Source organism: Homalodisca vitripennis, unplaced genomic scaffold (genome assembly GCF_021130785.1).
Source record: "Homalodisca vitripennis isolate AUS2020 unplaced genomic scaffold, UT_GWSS_2.1 ScUCBcl_5132;HRSCAF=11722, whole genome shotgun sequence".
NCBI lineage: Eukaryota > Metazoa > Arthropoda > Insecta > Hemiptera > Cicadellidae > Homalodisca > Homalodisca vitripennis.
The window spans coordinates 21,710-41,424 of NW_025781242.1; the positions used below are offsets into that span (position 1 = coordinate 21,710).

The 19,715-nt window shown below is 37.8% G+C and overlaps 1 protein-coding gene across 1 annotated transcript in view; it reads right to left on the reverse strand.

Annotated features, from left to right (window-relative positions):
* Positions 1 to 19,330, reverse strand: part of LOC124373233 (eIF-2-alpha kinase activator GCN1-like) — a gene marked incomplete at both ends in the record, with an annotated part of 41,036 nt that extends 21,706 nt beyond the window's left edge. Inside the window, 13 exon segments of the mRNA XM_046831623.1 lie at positions 1,564 to 1,759; positions 2,175 to 2,464; positions 3,082 to 3,261; positions 4,793 to 5,029; positions 6,871 to 7,120; positions 9,119 to 9,175; positions 9,177 to 9,314; positions 12,344 to 12,577; positions 13,580 to 13,793; positions 15,341 to 15,453; positions 16,418 to 16,605; positions 18,122 to 18,314; positions 19,262 to 19,330. Coding sequence (XP_046687579.1) covers positions 1,564 to 1,759; positions 2,175 to 2,464; positions 3,082 to 3,261; positions 4,793 to 5,029; positions 6,871 to 7,120; positions 9,119 to 9,175; positions 9,177 to 9,314; positions 12,344 to 12,577; positions 13,580 to 13,793; positions 15,341 to 15,453; positions 16,418 to 16,605; positions 18,122 to 18,314; positions 19,262 to 19,330 — 2,359 coding nt within the window.
* Positions 19,331 to 19,715: the final 385 nt, after the last annotated feature.

The window sequence follows — 19,715 nt, forward strand, 5'->3', positions numbered from 1 at the left end:
ATAATTATATTACTAAATATTATATATTTATGAGCATAGAGACAGTTAATCAATCTCAGCAATGATGAAATTCAAAGAGCAATAAAAACACTATAATTAATTTTAATATTCGTTGATGATTCGATAAAAATGTATAGACAAGTTTATTAGAAAGTGTTCTAGGATATTTTATGTGTAGGTCTTGTATGCACTATTAGGCATTGTACGTGAAAATTATTCAAATGAAATTTTCAAAATATGATTTGTTTTTGAAATTTTTTAAATGTGTATAAAAATTTGTCTAAAACAGTTCTGAATAAAAAATTAAATAAGATAGAAGATTGAGCAATAAGTAACACAATTAATACTTGTCTTACATGAATTTTTGGAAATTGTGTGGCTTTTTTGACTAATATTTCAATTTGTCTGCCTCCAAAACATTTAACCGAACGCTGTAGATGAATATATATCCGGTTAGTGAATGTTGCTGCAAACACCAAATACTAATATAACCAATATACTTCAAATCCCAGGAGTGCTGGAGCATGTTGTGCATGATCGCCAGCAACATTTTATTGCTGTCAACCGACCTATGTTGTGACAGGGAAGATATACTGGTACAAAGTTACCCCTGCAGCACCAGTAGCTTACTACAGAGCCATAAATGGATGCGTTACTGCTCCTGTGACTGTCCTACACCAGTTTACTGTGTTCTGTCCATTTTATTTATTACTTTGAGAAAGTTTTGTTTCATTAGTGTAAATATTTTGATAATTTATAATACTTCTTCTTCTTGTATGGGGCATGCACTTAAACCTCAAGGGCCTTTTGCACACCCCGGAAGCACACCATGAGGCCTACTAGTCTACAGTTTCAGCAGTTCTGCAAACCGCCAAAAACAACCAATCAAATCCTTGTGGGGAAATTCACCACCTTGTCCAGACTATCAAAGATGGAGTGCTCCATTACTATTGCAGATGTTTAGCAGTTTCCTCCTGTTCAGCGGATCCTCCTGAATACCAACTCAGTGAAGATGCTTCCTTACGTGACCATGTCCCGTAATGGGACCCATAACCCAAGAAGACACTCATCTACTTAAGGAGAGAAGGATATGAAGATCAGGTGCCACCATGGAGAAAAGTTAATTGTAGGACCATTCTACTCATTCTCAGAATCAGATGCAGCCTCCACCTTCTCTTATGTTCAGCGTGAACCCACTCAGACAACCCTAAAGGATTCACACCTAGCAATATATAGCATAATGTCAAAAAAAAGGCTACCAAACTCAACATTCACAACAAGGGTTTGTACATAATGTGTAAAAAAAGTGTTTAACTTACATTTTTATCCATTAAAAAAATATGTAACAAAGAAGGAAAAATGTCATAAGGTGCTTAAATACAAGCTTTTTTTAAAATTAAAAATTAACCAATAAATTAAAATATGTAATTACAAAATGAGCAATATTTTGTTCATTTTTTATAAATCATTAAAGGGTAACAGAAAACAGAAATATATTAATTTAGAAAATGAAGTTTGATAAATTCAGGTACATTGAGCACAGCTCTGAATAGTGGTTTGTACCTGGCATCAGTTTACGTAGTTTCTCCACTCCCAGGCCTCCTACCACCTCACTGATGCCCTGTGCCGCTCCCGATCTGTCTACAGATGAGGACTCGGAGGTGAGTGTCTGCATGAGCCACGGCAGCAGATCCTCAAAACTGGACTCTCCCATGCCCCTCACCATTGCGCCCAGGGCACGCGCTGACACGCTGCGCACCTGCACACATAGTCACGGGGTCACCTCAAGAATCTTAAACCTAAACAATTAATTTTTTTGTCCTCTTTTCAAAAAAAATTTGGGGAAGAATCCACAAAGATAGTAAATTCTCATATATGCAGAAGTGCCTTTGTAATAAAGTGAATTGGACAGTAAGACATCCTTTTGCAAACAATACGCCCCTTTAACATTTTGAATCGTAACTACAATAAAAAACGCTCAAGCTCAACTTGAAAATATTATTGCAAGAAGAGTTAAGTTACTATTTTTAAAAGGGATGGGCAGAGTATCGTGGATTAAATTTAGATGTTTCGTTTAGCTAACTTCATTGCTATTGTATGCTGCGCATGGCATGCCTTGTCAGACCTGTCTTGGTTTTCATGTGTAGTTGTACAAGCTGGAGGGTTAAACTGACCTCAGGCACAGGGTCTAGTAGGGAGGACTTGAGCCCGGGAATGATAGTGGGCAGGTACGGCGTCAGGTCCTTCTGGTCTGTAAGTGAGTACATGTTGCCGATGATCTGGGCCGCCATCTTACGTGTCTCGGTGGACCGGTCCATGAATGCACGCTGCACCACAGGCATGATGAGCGCGAGTGACGGTGCGTCGATGAAGTGCACGAACTGTGTATCCAGCAGCGTTTGTAGGCAGGTAGCGGTCTTGTGGCTTGGATCTTGTAGGGCTTCTAGCAGCACGGGCACGATCGCTGCACAACAACATGTCACGTTACTTAGCCGCATTTCATTATTGAATCATTGAACCAGATAAACACGCTATAATTATACAATAACTAAATAGAGTGGTATTTGCAAAAATATTTTTTGAAGTACATTACACAGTTAGTTCAAGATATTTTGACAGAAAAAAGAGGTGTGAAAAGTCTCTGATAGGTATAAACACCAATAAATGTTAAGAACATTATGATGATAAACCATCAAGAATTGTCGGCAAAACTTTAAAGGATGATTTCTTGAGTGCCATATTTCCACACTGTAAACTTAAACTTCTTTTAAGATAAAATTACAATTTAAGAATCATTTTTTTCCATTTATAATGTTAAAAACCAATCTGAAATATGTTAGACTTACTCTAAAAAAATGTAAGACGTATAAAAATCACCACAAAAAACTGACATTAATTTAATCAAGGTAAAAAACCTACACTTGAGAAGTAAAAATAATAATGTTCATTCCCAATTTGAATATACAAAATTTATACATCACGTCGCGAACTAGAGAAGGTCTGAGTTTCTTTTAAATATTTGCAGACTGCAGTGGAGTATATCGTCACACTCAGAGCTAGAGCTACACCGATATGCCTCACCTTGGATCTCAGGATTACGGATGACTGAGCCGATCTGCTTGAGTGCCTGAGCTCCTGCCTTCTGCACCTTGATGTGGGAGTCGCTGAGCACTTCTATTAGCTTGGGCACGATGTTGGGCAGGCAGGACGACAGCTGCTTGGGTGCGCAGAACGCCATTGCTCCTAGCAGCTCCACAGAACCTGTCACATTACCAAAAATTGATATCTCAGCCTGGGCACGATGTTGGGCAGGTAGAACAGCTACTTGGGTGCGCAGAACGCCATTGCTCCTAGCAGCTCCACAGAACCTATCACATTACCAAACATTGATATCTCAGCCTGGGCACGATGTTGGGCAGGTAGAACAGCTACTTGGGTGCGCAGAACGCCATTGCTCCTAGCAGCTCCAATGAACCTGTCACATTACCAAACATTAATATCTCAGCTTGGGCGATGTTGGGCAGGCAGGACGACAGCTGCTTGGGTGCGCAGAACGCCATTGCTCCTAGCAGCTCCACTGAACCTGTCACATTACCAAACATTGATATCTCAGCTTGGGCACGATGTTGGGCAGGCAGGACGACAGCTGCTTGGGGCCCAGAACGCCACGGCCCCTAGTAGCTCCACTGAACCTGTATATTATCAAACATTTATATCTCAGCCTGGACAGGTGCTCTTTGGGTGTTAATATGGGAGTCAAAGTTGTCAGACTTGAATCTGAATTAGATATTACAGCAAAGGTTCAGTTTCTGTCTGTACCATAGCACTTTTTATCAGTATCAGTTTTATTTTATTTCAATTTGAACAAGTGGACTACATACGTTATATTCACAACCTCATATCTTATTATAACATTGTTTTAATAGCAATAAGGTTAATTAATGAATTTATATGTTTCAAACGATACTATCAGCTTGACTAAATGTCTTCAGGAAGGGTAGTAGCATGGCTGCTGCCCATAAACCACATTCTGCCAACTAAACCAAGGACAGACAGTAGTCTGTTTATTTGCTTCAAGGTACAATTTTATTTTATTTGCTTCTAGGTTGAAACTTTATCGATTCGTTATTCATTATTTCCAAGTAATATGTAATTTAAGTTATAGGTTAATCTTATTTAAAAGTACTTTTATTTGTAGAATAAAAATACAGTCTCTAGTAGGTCTCTAATTTCAATAGAATATTAACTCATTTCCATATTTCGAGGTTTGTTTCCAACAAATGCACTAGTATTTCAATAAATTGGATAAGTGCACTATAGCAGCTTCAGTGACAGTCAGATAGAAAACTACTTGATGTATTTTTTCTGGAAATGGAGAAATTTAATTTAGTTAGTTATCTGGTCAAGAGATTGCAGCACTTTCCAGCAACAACGGGATGAGGATTGAATTGTATAACTGCACAATATAATGGGACAACACGAAGTGGCCTGATGGGCTGAGTGACAAGGTGTGATCATAAATTTTGTACCTGTCAGAACACCTAGACCACCCATAGTGACCCCTGAGCGGAGAGGACAATCACATAACTCAGAGTTCTAGGTGTTAATATGGTCCATCTCGTATTATTGATAGCTAATTTTTGAAAAAAAAAAAAGACAAACTTCTGAATATTTTACGATTTAAGACATCCATCAAACAACTGTTGGATTTATACTACTATATGCTTTGCGAATGTGGTTTGCTCAAAGTAAGACTTATGACACATTGACAGAGGAAGTGTCCTGAACCCACCAGTTTTGGTCCGCCACGAGTCCTCCTCCAGTGCAGCCAGCAGTGAGGGCAGCACCAGCTTGACTCCATGAGCCGACAGCTTGCCCATGACGACACGTGCGCAGTCTTCTGTGGCGTCGCGAACATACTGGCTGCCATCACCAAAACATAGCAGCAAGTGCGGCAAGACGTGCACGATGTACGGCTCAAACAGTCGGCCCAGCACGTGACACAGCATCTCAAATGCGAACAGTGCCCCTGTCACAATAAATATAATGTATCAAAATTGAATCTTACAATTTCTAAATACTTAGTGCAAAAAATCATAAAGATGTACAATGCAACGCTTGAGAATTTAAAGAGCATCAGTCCATAGACCATGAAGAAGGACTCAGGAAAGAGTCTTTTACAGCCTGGGTGAGTTCTTCAATCGAAGGGATAATCAATCAATCACATTTTTATTAGTTTCAAACAATTTTACATTGCATTTGCCTGCAGTTTACTATTCTAAGATTCATTAATTGCACGCATACACACATTAAATTACATTCTCTCTCTCATTCATACATGGCTTCAGTATCGGTACCAAGTTACAAAAATGAGTGGTCCCAGCGGCGGGGCGTAACATGAACTCATCTACAGAGTATAAAACACTTCAGACACTAAAAGGTCCTTTAATCGAGCTTTAAACAGGGTTGAGTTGTTGACATTTTTTATGCTCTCAGGGAGTTTTTTTAACTAATCTGACACCAGCTTGTGAAGGAAATATTCAAATGCCAGTGTTCTATGATGTTGCATCCTGTAGCTGTCCCCACCTCTAGTATCATACCTGTGGACGTCTCTAACCCGCACTAACTCACATCGGAATCGGCAATACAGAGCTACATCCAAGACAATGAAAGCATGAGAACCTTTGATAAACTCTTCAAGAAGAAAATATTTTTATTTTCGTATATTAAATTTTATTACATTTTAAGAAGAAAATTGACTTGTATTCTAGTCTTACGATAATTAATAAAGAACTTCTGATATCTAAGTTTACCCATCCTTAGAACCTTAAAATATCAAGATAATTTATTCAGACAACTAATAATTTCCATGTCTAAGTAATAAATCTTAAAACTCATTGTTCCAAATACTTTTGCATTTCAATATAGAATAAATCCTGGAACTTAAAAAAAAACTCTACTAAGAGTATTTTCATATATTGATATTCCTGTAATTCTAGACAAAGACCAGCAATTTGTTCTTGAACACACATAGCTTAAAGACTATTTAAATTGTTATAAAATATTTATCAGTTATCCATCTCTTCAACCCAAGTACTACGTACCTTTTTTTTTCCCCTTCCTGAGGGACGAGGACAGTTTGTCCCCGCACTTAGTCCTAAAAAGGACCTTTGCGCCTCCCTTACTTTAATTTGTGCCCTCAAAGACCAGGGCTTTTGCAAAAACCAATCAGATTTAAGGGCTCCTGTTCTCTAATGTCCTTGGGGCTGAGGAGATATGCTCCCAAGTATCTTTTCCAAGTCTCTACGATGGCAGGACAATCCAACCAAATGTGCTACGCTGACTCCTCCTCTTCTCCACAGAGTCTACATTTGTTACTCTGACTAAGGCCTACCTTCATAAGGTGCTTCCTCAGAGGGCCATGTCCTGTCAACATTCCTAATATCAGTCTTATATCCTCCTTATTTTAGTCTAGGAGAGCTGTCCACCCTTTAGCGTAAGGAGAGATAAACAATTTGGATAGTCTTAAACCTGAGGCTCTACTCCAATTCTTGTGTCTTGTCCTCTTTTCCCAATCTTTGACCAGAGCTTTAATGTTGGAGAAGGCTATCCCACAACCTAGCTCAAGCCCCACCAATGTGGATTCTGCTCCCTTTTTTGGCGAGGATGTCCGCTTTTTCATTCCCATGAATACCTTCATGACCCGGTACCCAACCGAGTGTTAACGTACGTACCTTCCCTGTGCCTGTAGTTCTTCTTGTCCTGTATGGCGGTGGTGAGTGTACTCATGATATCCAATTGCTTCAGAACCAGGATGCCCATGCCCTTGACAAGGCCAGTGGTACCCAACCCGAGTGTTAACGTACGTACCTTCCCTGTGCCTGTAGTTCTTCTTGTCCTGTATGGCGGTGGTGAGTGTACTCATGATATCCAATTGCTTCAGAACCAGGATGCCCATGCCCTTGACGAGGCCAGCTAGCCCATACGCTGCACCCTTGCGCTCTCCGTAGTTCTCCGACTCCAGCAGCTGGTGTAGCAGCTTCTGTACCAGTGCGGGTGCATCCTCCTTCATCGCCGGCACCAGTGGGGGCAGCAGACAGTTGGCCACAGCCTCCTGGACCTGGAACATGACCCGAGTTTCAACAATCGTGCAGGCATTGGTTGATGAAAATGTCAGTCCGATACAAATTAATTCATAGGCCAACAACAACATTGGCTTCTAAGTGACGAACAGCTTTTGTGGTGTGAATAAAAATAACTTACAATGACTACAGTAATAAGGTTCTGAGATGGAATTTTAAAGGTAGGTTAGTAAATAAAGCAAAGAAGCAATAAATAAAGTCAATTGAGTGAAGAAATCTTAAAGAACATTCTGTAGAGTAGTTTCAAGAGAAAAAGGACAAAGACAGAGTGTTTCAATACATTCTCCAACAATTGAGATATTGTTAATATGACTCACAGACCTAATTTTGCTGTTACATTTTCACTCATATATATATTACACAAGTATAACTAACAGTGATTGTACAGAGATGCTAAGCTTCACCATCACAAGCATGCTTCCTTTTTTGTTTGAAGAAAAAGTAAGCAAAAACTGTCTAATGTAAGTTTTTGTTCCAAGAAATGGAAAATATTCTCTCAGTCAGCCAACAATTGTTTGATTAAAACTGAGTACTTTATATTTATAACAAAATTTTCAAGTCATTCCTGAATGTCTAGACAGAGCGAGTGAGGCTAAGTTTTTGTAGAGTTCTAGAAAAATTAATCTAAGCTTAACAACTAAAAGAGAACAAATCTATTACACATAGGAACTTTGGTGGAAAAATGTTACATCAAATGGAAGAAGAAAATTTCATTGGATAAATCATTCATAGTATTTGTTGATGAGTTAATACTTTACCTGAGAGACAATAGAAATAAGCATTAACCCATTGCGGATCGTATTGTTTTGGCGTGCTGGCACCAGCGGGCGCAAATTAATTCACGGTCAGCGGCCGCACGAACAGCAATGGTGCGCCATATCGTATCTCTCTCTATTGCATACTAGAAAATTCAGCTGCAAAGGTATACGTTCAGATGGAAACATGGGCATGCTGGGTTATCCGTGATGTAGGAACGATAACACGCGAGCAAGGTTACGGCGTGGCAGGGATGATGTCTGAATCATAGTCTAAATAAAGCGGCTCGGGCGAATCGATTGCAACATCCGGGTCATTGTCTAGACTAAACCCACCAACATGTACGTCTGCGTCGTTTAGTTGTGTCATTAACCTCAAAAGTATTATAATATCAACTGAGGAAAACACCCAATCAGAAGCGCTAAAAATCAGAGAGTAAACTTATATGAATGATTTTTCAACTTCCACATACAACTGCGATCTGTAGGATATTTATAAAACTTTCGAAAAATTCTAAACGTAGACCGTTGTTTAAACACTCTTAGTAGACAAGTGAAGACGATCGCCCGATCTATCAGACATTAACAGAACTATTTGGAGGGAAATTTAAAAGCAGACCGCTTATGCGACCTGAGCTCGTCACCGGTGCCGTTAGGCCCGGCCGCTGCGTGACGATCCCAGCTCATCAGTGATCCGCAATGGGTTTAAAACCCTATATAGGATGTTGGGATAGTAGAAATCCTTGATAATCCCAGATATAAAAACAACCCACGTCAAAATTTTTTTGAGTTGAGTAAGAAAGTTAAAGCCCTTTCTTTTTTTAAAATAAAATAATCAATTAGTGCTAGAAAACTGTTCAATCCCACAGATTGGTGAGGGTCATGAACAAAGCAATGTTCACTCAGTATAAGATGAAACTACACTGGAGTCCAGGACTTGCTCAATAACTGTCTCAGAGGTTATACCCTACCTTACACCATTCCTTATATGTAAATTCATAAAAGATGTGTTTATCCCCCTTAATGGTATCTTTGGCAGATCTCAAAATAAAAATTTATGTTAAATTGTGCACCTCCAATCTGAACAAATAATTTATCTCAGATAGGATGTTTTGTCATACAACCAGCGTAAATCTCAACATTTTAGTTTAAGATAAGAAACTTCACGTATTTTCTTACAAATTGATACCAAAACCAGGGTTCTCACACATTGTATCTGACCTGCTGTGAAGGTGTAGAGAGCGCGTCTATAAGTTTCCCAACGATCGGTTTGATTTTTGCGGTCGTCTCGGTCGAGATGGCGGGCGAGGCAGCCCATCAGGATCACAACAGACTGTCTCACAGCATCGAAACTTCCAGAGTCCGGGGCTCGGTCCAGGAAATCCTCGAACACGGGCAATAGGCTGTTCACCGTTTCCTGTGAAAAAATCATCAATTTGGCAACACTTCTAAATTATTTATGTATCAAATCTTGGAAACTGAGCCGCAAGAATACAAATGTTAAGAGGACATCAACGCAAAGTTTTAGTTCATACCAGTCTTATTGGGAACACTATATCCAACATGTATATATATTAAGTACATAGATGATGAAGCTTTATCCGGAACAATTCTCATCACCACTTCACGATAGTCACTCACAGATTTATTCCACATGAAGTAGCTGTGCCTAAACTATGATTCTAAATCAAACACAGAGGTATAAAGCACTTAGCTACTAGGGGCCACAAACACTATGCGAATAAAGCAATAAAGCTTTCTGGTTTATTTACTTTATCTCACTTGGAAATTTAAGTTTTCTAAAACTGTACTTATTTTTTTTTCCATCCAAGTTTGAAATTACAAAGAATACTAAAAATGAAAATATCAAATCTTCACCATAGCGTAGGGGTGATGGTGCGGCTCTCTAAACTGGAGGTCATGGGTTTAATTTCCAGAGAAGTAAAAATATGTACAGATGTATTGTGAATGCAGCAAGGGGCACTTCATCACGATCTGCTCAGCATGATATATCACCAGATGAGTTCAACAACTATTTCATCGATGCTGTAGCTGCAATACAAGATGAGATTGAGTCCCTCAGTTGATGCGTCCTTGGATCTTCTCTCAAACCACCCTCTGCCTGATGTCATCTATAAATGGAAGCTTGTGTCAAGTGAAAATGTCTTATCTCTCATTAATAGCATAAAAAAAGAGCAGTGCAAAGATATCTATGATATCAGTAGTGGCCTGTTAAAGAAAGTGTTACCGTGTGTTGTGGAGAGCCCCTAACAACTTGTGTCAACGATTGTCTGGTTAAAGGTGTTTTTCCTCAAGCTCTAAAAGTTTCTAAGGTGGTCCCTATATTTAAGAAGGGTGAAAGGTCATCTCCTAGTAGCTACAGACCGATTTCTGTTGTGCCAATTTTTTCAAAAATGTTAGAAACAGTGATGAATCATCAGGTGAGTGATTTTTTGAGTTGCACTCTCTTTTTTCAAATTCTCAATTTGGTTTTCGAGAAGGTAGGTCAACTGTGGATGCAGTGGAGGGTCTTGTGGTATCTGTATTGGAGGGTTTTGAAACTCACTGTAGCACTTTAGCAACCTTGTGCGATCTCACAAAGGCGTTTGACTGTGTTCCGCACGAGACTCTTCTCAAAAAATTACATTATTACGGCATAAGTGGTGTGGAGCTAAATCTTTTTCAGTCTTTTTTAAGCAGTCACACTCAGAGGAGTTTGTATTGGCAGCAAACTGTCTGAAACAGTAGATATAAATTGCGGAGTACCATAGAAATCGGTCTTGGGCCCTTTTTTTGTTTCTTGTACATATAAATGATTTGCCTGTAAATGTTAATTGTAATTCTGTTGTATTTGCCGATGACTCAACTTTTTTTCTGTAGAAACAAGCTAGAGATGCTATCTGGTATAATGGATAATTATATTACTGAAAGTTCCATTTGGTTTCAGTCAAACGGTCTTATGCTAAACCAGTCTAAGACTCAATCTATAATTTTTAGTTTAAGGAATCGTGATGAAACTGACTTAGGCTTTAAGATTAATGATAGTGTCAAATTATTAGGTATAAACCTTAGATTCTAAATTAGCTTGGAATGCCCATGTAAATAATGTTTCTGTCCAAGCTCTCCAGAGTAATTTATTTACTTAGACAAATTAGAAAGCTTGTCCCAAAACAATATGTAATCAATGCATACTATCAAATCTTTTTTTTAACCGTAGTGTAATTTCTTATGGTATTATTCTTTGGGGAAACTGCAGTGATGTACAGAGAATCTTAATTCTACAAAAAGAAAGCTTTAAGAATTTTAACAAACTCTCCTTATAGGGCACATTGCAAACCTCTTTTTGTTCAAGAAGGTATTCTTACTGTGATAAATCTGTATATATTTGTTTGTTTATGTAATGTTAAGAATAACTTGCAGGACTATTGCACGAGAAATGAATTTCATCATTACCATACTAGATTTAATGCACTGTTAGATTTACCATATGTTAGGTTAGCAAAAAACTCAAGCATCTCATAAAGTTATAAGCATCAAATATTTTAATAGATTACCTTCTAGTGCCCCGATCTGTGCCTATAAGTAGATTTAAAAGAGTGTTATATGCCTGGTTAAAAGAAAACCCATTTTATCATGTACAAGAATTTTTTAATATGCCTGACATTGATGTTATTTTTTAAGTCTATATGTTTATGTGTCTTTTAAAGTTTTATTGCTACATGTTGTGTTTTTAAAGTAGTCTAGTCATTGTAGTTTATACGAAAAGGTTTTAATCATAACGTAGGCTGTGACGATGTCTATTGCACTGTTTCTTGTGTTGAATGACAAATAAATTTTCTGATTTCTGTTCAAACAATTTTCTCTTAAAAACATTTATTGTAATTAAACCACCCTTGGAAAAAAAAGCCCCTAAATAATAAAAATAACTGCTCTTAAACAAAATCACTAATCAATCAATACTGTTAAAAACTCTTGAGTTCAATATATGGATAGAATTATCAAGAGGCTCTAGAATATCAATGGGTCAGTTCAGTTGTATCTTGATTTCAGTTCAGTTCCGGTTTCCAGCAACTTAATATTGTTTAGGCCAAATCTTTTTAACAACATGACTTTGACACATTACTTGTGTCTTAGCATTAATCAAGTGTCATGATTTTAAGTGATAAGGGCCAACCTTGTATAATATTGAGATTTCACTATGTGTAAAACTTAACACGTATCAGAGCCCAGGTAGTGAAGTGAGAGTAACCACACTCGGAAGTACATACTGTAAGTACTGATGTGTCCACATTCCACTGTTTCGATGACATTAGAACATCGCACAGAACCAGTCTGTGAAATATTTGTATGAAAGTAATACATTTAGTTAATTTAAAAACAAAATCCAGGAAATGAGACTTTTACTAATAACTAAGGACTAATAAAAAGTAGAGAAGCAGACATTACCTTGCCGTGAAGGTCGACCGCAGCCAGTGCAGCGGCCAGCATGTTCTTGCGCACCTCGCCGCTCTTGTCCCCGAGTCCTGTGGAGACGAAGAAGGTGGCCAGTTCCGAGACGAGCGGTGGGGACAGCAGGGGAGCCAACTGTGCCAGGGCCAGTGCCACACCGCTGCGTGGCTCCCACGTGTCTATCGGCTGCTCGATCACACGGCCGAGACTGTCCAGCTTGGCAGGCACTAGCTGCAACATCCAACGTTACATAGATGCATCACCTGACTTATGAGCTCATTATGTAGTTTAATGTCCACATAACGCATGTGGCAGCCCAACACAAGTTTCTGTCTTGCGGCCTATTCTTAATTATTAAAAAAATATGTTGCTACGTTTTTTATTTTCATTGGTTGATTTATTAAAAATGCTCAATATCATCAACAACCGACAGGCTTCTCTCAACTGATTGAAGTTACGGTGGCATTTATGTATTAATGTTAGCTTTGTTCAAGAAAATCTCGCCGTAGCAATCGCTGCGAACTCTAAAATAACCATGTCAATGGATTAACAAATATTAGGATAAATATTCCTAAAACAGGGATGTTAGTCCTCTATTAATTGTAAAACATGAAGTAATTTGAAAAATTAACAATGCAAATACTTTGGGAGTATGTTAAGTTTAACTCCAGTTCACCTTCCTTCTTTCTTCTTCGTCTGAAGAGATCCAAAATATATCAGCGATGAAGAAACCTAAAGTGAATTCTTTACATTGTTTCTATATCAGAGACACCTATATAAACCTAGACCTGCTACAAAAATATAGTGTATAGTGTAGGTGAAGATATATTCCCAATGTCTCATCAGGTGCATAACTGAGTGCACTGCGATGCTTCAGACACACACAATCTTCAAGCACAGTGGAACAACTGAGTTTTACTACACATAAAGTCTGTGACAGCGCATAGATTCCAGACACTGCACTAAGAGAAAGGTGAACTGAAGCTAAACTCAACATTCGCATTGAATCAACCCTTCCCACCATAGCTACATTATACATTATTTGTGTTGCACACCACTTCTAGTTTCTTGCCAACTCAGATTGAGCGGAAATTGCTCATAAAAGTTCAACAAATACCTCATAAGATATACTACGACTATCATCTCCTCAAATAAACTCTTTGGTCGCATCTAAAATTACGGTCTCGTGAGGATTGTTTACAAAGTTGAGGTTCTGACTCAACTGCAACTTACCGCCAGTTTCTCGTGGTAAATGTTGAGCAGTTTCTTGAGCACTACGTCGGTGAGGTGAGGTCCGGACTGCTTGAGTAGTGTGGCCAGAGCCTGAGCCCCCTGCCTCCTGGATCACAGGGACCGGGTGTGTATAACGTCTCCCAGCAGACAGTCGCACAGAGTCTGGGTGTCGTACTGCAGCCTGGCCTGCTGCCACAGCTTGTCTGCTAGCTCCCTACATGTACATACGTGAGGTGTACTATAAACGTTCATACATCTAAAGACTCAACAAGCAAAAGAGAACTCTTATGTTCTACAGACAGGTCCCTTGGTCTTATACAATCTTGACAGTGTACATTTTAAAATTTAGATTAAGAAAAGGAGTCATACCCAGTTTGTTTTCAATAGGTAGGAATGAATGTTATTTATTATTTTTATTATCTAGTTACATCTCACTCAATTCAAACTCTTTGTATCTATAATAAAAATGTAAAGTGATCTGTACAATTTTAGAGAACTTATGATCGAGCTGTAAGATGTCGGACTCTGGATCTGAGTTACAGATAAGGCGGATAGATCCTTTCTATGACTGAAGCAATTTTTTATCAGTACCATCGACCTCATAATGCTATATCGACTCTTCCTTTTATTCTGTTTGATAGGATCCTCGCACAGGCCAGTTAGTCTTGAGAACAGGCAAAATTAGGCTTAAAAGGGATTGGCCTACATTTTAAAACTCTTTTTAATGTTTTAAGTTAGCAGAGTTGGAATTTGACATAAATATTTAACTAAAATATTTAACATAAATAGTGCAACAAGTACAAACTATTATTACTGCTTTAAAAATTCTTCACAAATTCAAAAGTAAAACAACAAAAACCTATACTGAACAAATCCTAGGGGATTTAAACATATTCCTAGAAAATTTCAAATTTGCTACATTATATCCATAGTTATTTTTCATCTTAAAACAGTCGGACTTTTACTTATATTTTCTATAACCGTTAATATCCATTGTTTACTTTTAGTATGTCTGTGTTTGTGAATTACAGTTTAACAAACTTAATTATCTTTTAGAAGTAAAATGTGAGTTTGGAAAGTAAATATTGATAGAGTATAATAAACAGAGAAAAGGAAAAAAATACTTTTCATGGCTACAGGTAGACCATGTTAAAGACGTTTTCTCTCTTCTCTCTCTCTCTCTCTCTTCAAAGACAAAAAGCTTATAAATTGCACTTAGTCCTGTAAGAACCTATGTGCTGCTTCCGGAGTGACAGGATATTCAGGATGGGTAAGGTTGGGGGTTAGAGGCCGCCTCCTATCGAGATCCATGAGGAAGAATTAGGGCACTACATCTCAAAGTCATGTCTCCCCGGAAGAAGGGGAGGCCAGCTCTGAACCAGCCTCTCCAGTCAAAGTAGGCAGGGGGTGGCACACCCTTGTTTAGGTTAACAAGAACCTCTGAGGTAAGGGAACAAACCCCACCAACTCCAACAGTCACCTTCCACAGTAGACTAGACCTATCGAATTGCCCATGAACCCCAGAATCTCAACATTTGCGGTTAGTGATGTGCCGCTACTGGACATCCATAAGGTTGCCCAGATTTAAGTGACACATCGGTTTTTGCTGTGCCCAATTGTTGGTTCAACTGGAAGGTATAAACCAGCCAGATCTGATCCCTGCTGGGTAATGTTAAAGAGTTAATTCTAATTTGTTAATGTAATAAGAAAATAACACAAATTAATCAATAAGGTACAGTTTTTAAATGTACAAGAACCAACCGATTTTCTTCGGCGACATCGAACTTGGCCACCCATACCCTCCTGGTCAGCCTCAAGTAAAGTTCCGGGTTCTCAGACTGTTTGGGTAGAGCTGGTACCATTACTGTGAGCCCCTGTACAACCACAACAATACACTGACTACTATTATGACTTGTTCAATCACTTCAAAACTTACAACAGTATACATTATTTACATACTTTTTATAAAGAGGGGTGAGTTATCACTCATTCTTATACCTCACCACAAACAACCATATTACCATGATTTACAGGATGAGGCTGTAATAGCACAGATTGTGGAAGTTCATGCAAGTTGCGGTTAAAGAGAAATTATACCTAATTGCGTAAATAAATGTTAGAACACGTCATTTATTATTATAAATTTATTGCATGAGACCTTTCATTATCAATATGCCAGGTGTGAATTCAAATGGTTTTGAAACAGAATAAGTACTGATAACAGTATAAGAAGAGATCCTCCTTGAATGACGCCATTAAACTTGAAATGAGTTTATGATTTTTGCCTGAGTTTACGAGTTGAAAATAGGCTACTGGTTCTAATTAAATCTTGTACTAGCAAAAGGACTACAGAAATGAACCTTGAAGTCAGATACTTGAGCCAGCTGTTCAACAATGTTAAACCTCATGCACATTTACATGACCCTGTTTTAATGAAATAAGGTAATACTAAATGTTAATAAAACAATACTTTTCCAAAGATTTTATTTTTTGGACAAGGCCTTTAGAAACCACAAATTTTTGTGGATTTGCCTGATGATGAAAACCTTTGGTTTCTAAAGGCCTCGTCCTAAAAATAAACCAATTTGGTAAAGTATTTTTTTATTAACATTAAGTAATATTTAAAATTTTTTCAATTGCTTCAAGAGTCTTCAATTAAATAGATACAAAAAAATTTGAAACTGATGAAGAATCGGGATTTGTAATAAAGATACCTTTAAAATGAGACATCTTCTATAATTCTACAACTAGAATAAGTTTGTAAAGTGCATGTGATTTAACTTTAACTTATGGCTACCTAGAGAGATAAAGGAAGAAAATGAAGAATTAGTGACTGACCCTCAAGCCGCTGTCTCGTACGACCTGGGAGGGGTTCTGCAAGGCTCCCAGCAGGCAGTCTATCTCTTCCACACTGGCTCTGGCACAGCCTGGACCTCCTGAGCCAGAAGCTGCCACGTCCAGCAGTGTGGCCACAGCCTGTTGTTGTACTCTGGCTGTTGTGTGATCTGTCACAGCACACGGGGTCAGTTACATATCTGGGTTTGTGACAATACACTATTTCCCATCACAGTCACAATAAAGATTGAGACTACCATGTTGAAATTTCAATTATTTCAATATCAATAAGAAACTGTCTTTTCACAATGTTCCTCTTTTTCTTCTAAGGAGCGGCCTATTCTGCCATGCACTTAAACCTCAAGGGTCTTTTGTGCACCCCGGAAGCACACCATGAGGCCTACCAGTTTACTGTTTCAGCAGTTATATAATAATAATAAATTCGTTTATTTGTCGTAAAACATGTTACGAACATTGGCAAAGTCTAATTCAGCTACACACTAAATAGCATTGTCTCTAAATAATATTTAATTTAGTATAATACAAAAATATTACATATATAATAATATACAGCATTAATTGCCTAGTTGAGAATAACACTGATTATATCATGACTTTATCTTAAAACAATCGTAAAAAAAGTATATTTTGTTAATAGAAAAAAACTCATCAATATTATTGAAAGGGTTTTGTAACAGCCATTCATAAAGTTTATTTTTATAAATTTTAAGAGAGTATTTTTCAATCAGATGTTTCAATTGGTTTTGCACTTTTAAGCCAATTACAACATGACTATTCAAAGATTTGCTCAGTCGACAATAGTCTATTACAATGTTATTTCTATTTCTTTTATTGTAATTATGTGTTTGTGTATGGTTTATTAAGTCCTTATTATTAAAAATGTAAACAGATAAGTCAAACAAATATAAATGAACTATTGTAAGAATTCCTTGGTTAATGAAAACAGGTTTACAACGATCGAGATATTCAGCTTAACCAACAATTCTAACAGCTTTCTTTTGCAGCACCAGTATTTCCTGAACTCTAGCACTATTTCCCCACAGTATTAAATCCATATCTCAAAATTGACTGAAAGTAGCCAAAATATGCAGTGCGAATATAATTTTTACTTGTGCAGCTAGACGTCTCAATAAAAAAAATAATGCTAGATAATTTAATAGGCAGAGAGAAAATCCATGTGAGGTGCCTGTGAAAGATTATTAGCAATATGAATTCCTAACATTTTGATTACACTACTTGATTCAAGATTAAAACTATTTTCAGGAATGTATTTTAAAGTAAACAAAATGTTTTGAGTTTTAGTTTTCACACATTAAAAAACTGTTTTCTTTAAACCATATTGATGCTTTGTTTATTGTAGTGTTGGTTAATTTTCTTTAGTTCATTCAGGTTATTACTACTATTGAAAAAAAGTTGTGTCATCAGCGTAGAGAAGCGTATTAGCATCAACATCGAACGTTATGTCATCGATATATATATGACAAAAAGTAAGGGTCCAAGTACTAATCCCTGAGTGATACCGTACTCTATTTTGACTTCCTGTGACCAATTTCCTTTGATATAAAATTTTTGCGTTCTACTGATGAGGTATGATTTTTATAAAATCAAGGGCACATCCATGAATTCCATAAAACTTCATGAGGCTAAAAGAGTACTGTGTTCTACACAATCACCACCAAAAGCAACCGATCAGGTCCTCCTGGGGAAATTCACCACTCCTGTCCAGACTACTAAAGATGGCATACCGCTCCCTTACTATTGCAGGACAATCAAAGAGTAAGTGTTCAGCAGTTTTCCTCCTGCTCATTACACATTCTACAGAGTGGATCCTCCCGGAGAATGTCGACGCTATGAAGATGCTTCCCCAGGTGACCATGTCCTGTAATCAGACCCATAATCTGAGAAGACACTGATCTACCTAAGGAGAGAAGGTCAGATGCCACTCTGGAGGAGGGCAATTATAGGACCTTTTGCAACGTTAGACTCCTTTAAAGTACTCTTCCATTGGACACAATGCACTTGTTCAAGTGATCTTCTCACTTCGAGAAACAAGTTGTGAAGTCAACCTTCAAGATCCCCATTAGGTCACATTCAGTTTGATTTCTTCATAAACTGTTTGAAATCTGGTTCTTTCAAGTGGGGATTTCAATTTCAGGAACAGTCAGAAGTCGGGGCCAGTGATTAAGGTTTTGTATAAGTCTTATCCAACTTCAAAATGCCGCTAATTTTGTTCTTCGGTAAGTGATTTTGGAACATACTTCGCAAACACTTGTTTCAAGCCCAAACAAATCCTCAAGACAGAATTTTGGCAAACAATGGTGTCGCGCACTTTTACACGATTGTACACTTTAATCACCAACAACTCGCACATACATTTGATGTCTTCACGAGTTTTGCGTTTTTGAAGACAATCATGATCATCGATCACTGTCAACCGAATTGTAACCAATTTTAAAATGATTGAATCACAAAGACAATGATATGACTTCCTCCTGGAAGGCTTCCTGGATCATTTGAGTCGTCTCTGCTCGTCTCCCGACTTTAAAGCAAAACTTGATGCAAATTTTCTGATATTCATGATCCACAATTTTTGAGGGGAAAATAATTAGATGAAGTTTTGTAAAACACAGGGACTGAACACTGACTGACAGCAGACTTGTTAAAGGTATGAATAAGAGCTGTTCTCTGTGCAAACAGGAGGGTATACAGATAGTGCATGCTGAACAGTAGCTCGCTGTGCATGTCTAATGTCTAGATAAGGAGTAATCGTCAAATATAAGATAATTTTTTGACAGTTCTTGGATGTCTGAATATTGCATGACTTACAGTCTCAGATCGGTTACGGGGATGGAGGGGTGATGCTTCCGAGACCAGCACCAGGAATTCACTGCGCGTCTGCCCAATCAGTGAGTCACAACACTCTGCTTTGTATGTTTTATTCGCAGAAAACTAGGTATAGATTATGCATTACATAATAAACGAGTTATATCAACTGCTATAGTAGTTAATCAGTGATGAAAACATTTCCCCACTAAGAATAAAACATTTGGATCCGGTGTGTAAAAGGGTTGATGATTCTTGAGTGTGCTACATATATGGGTAGACAATTATTGAGATAAGGTGCAGTGAAAGGATGACCATGGGTTTTACACAATTTACTAATTCATTTACACAATGTAAATTGTAGCTGATTAATTCTGTTTATGGATGAATGTATAGGGTTTTTCATTTTGGGCGGGTAGAATGTTTGAGACGAAAATAAAACACGCTATGTAATGAT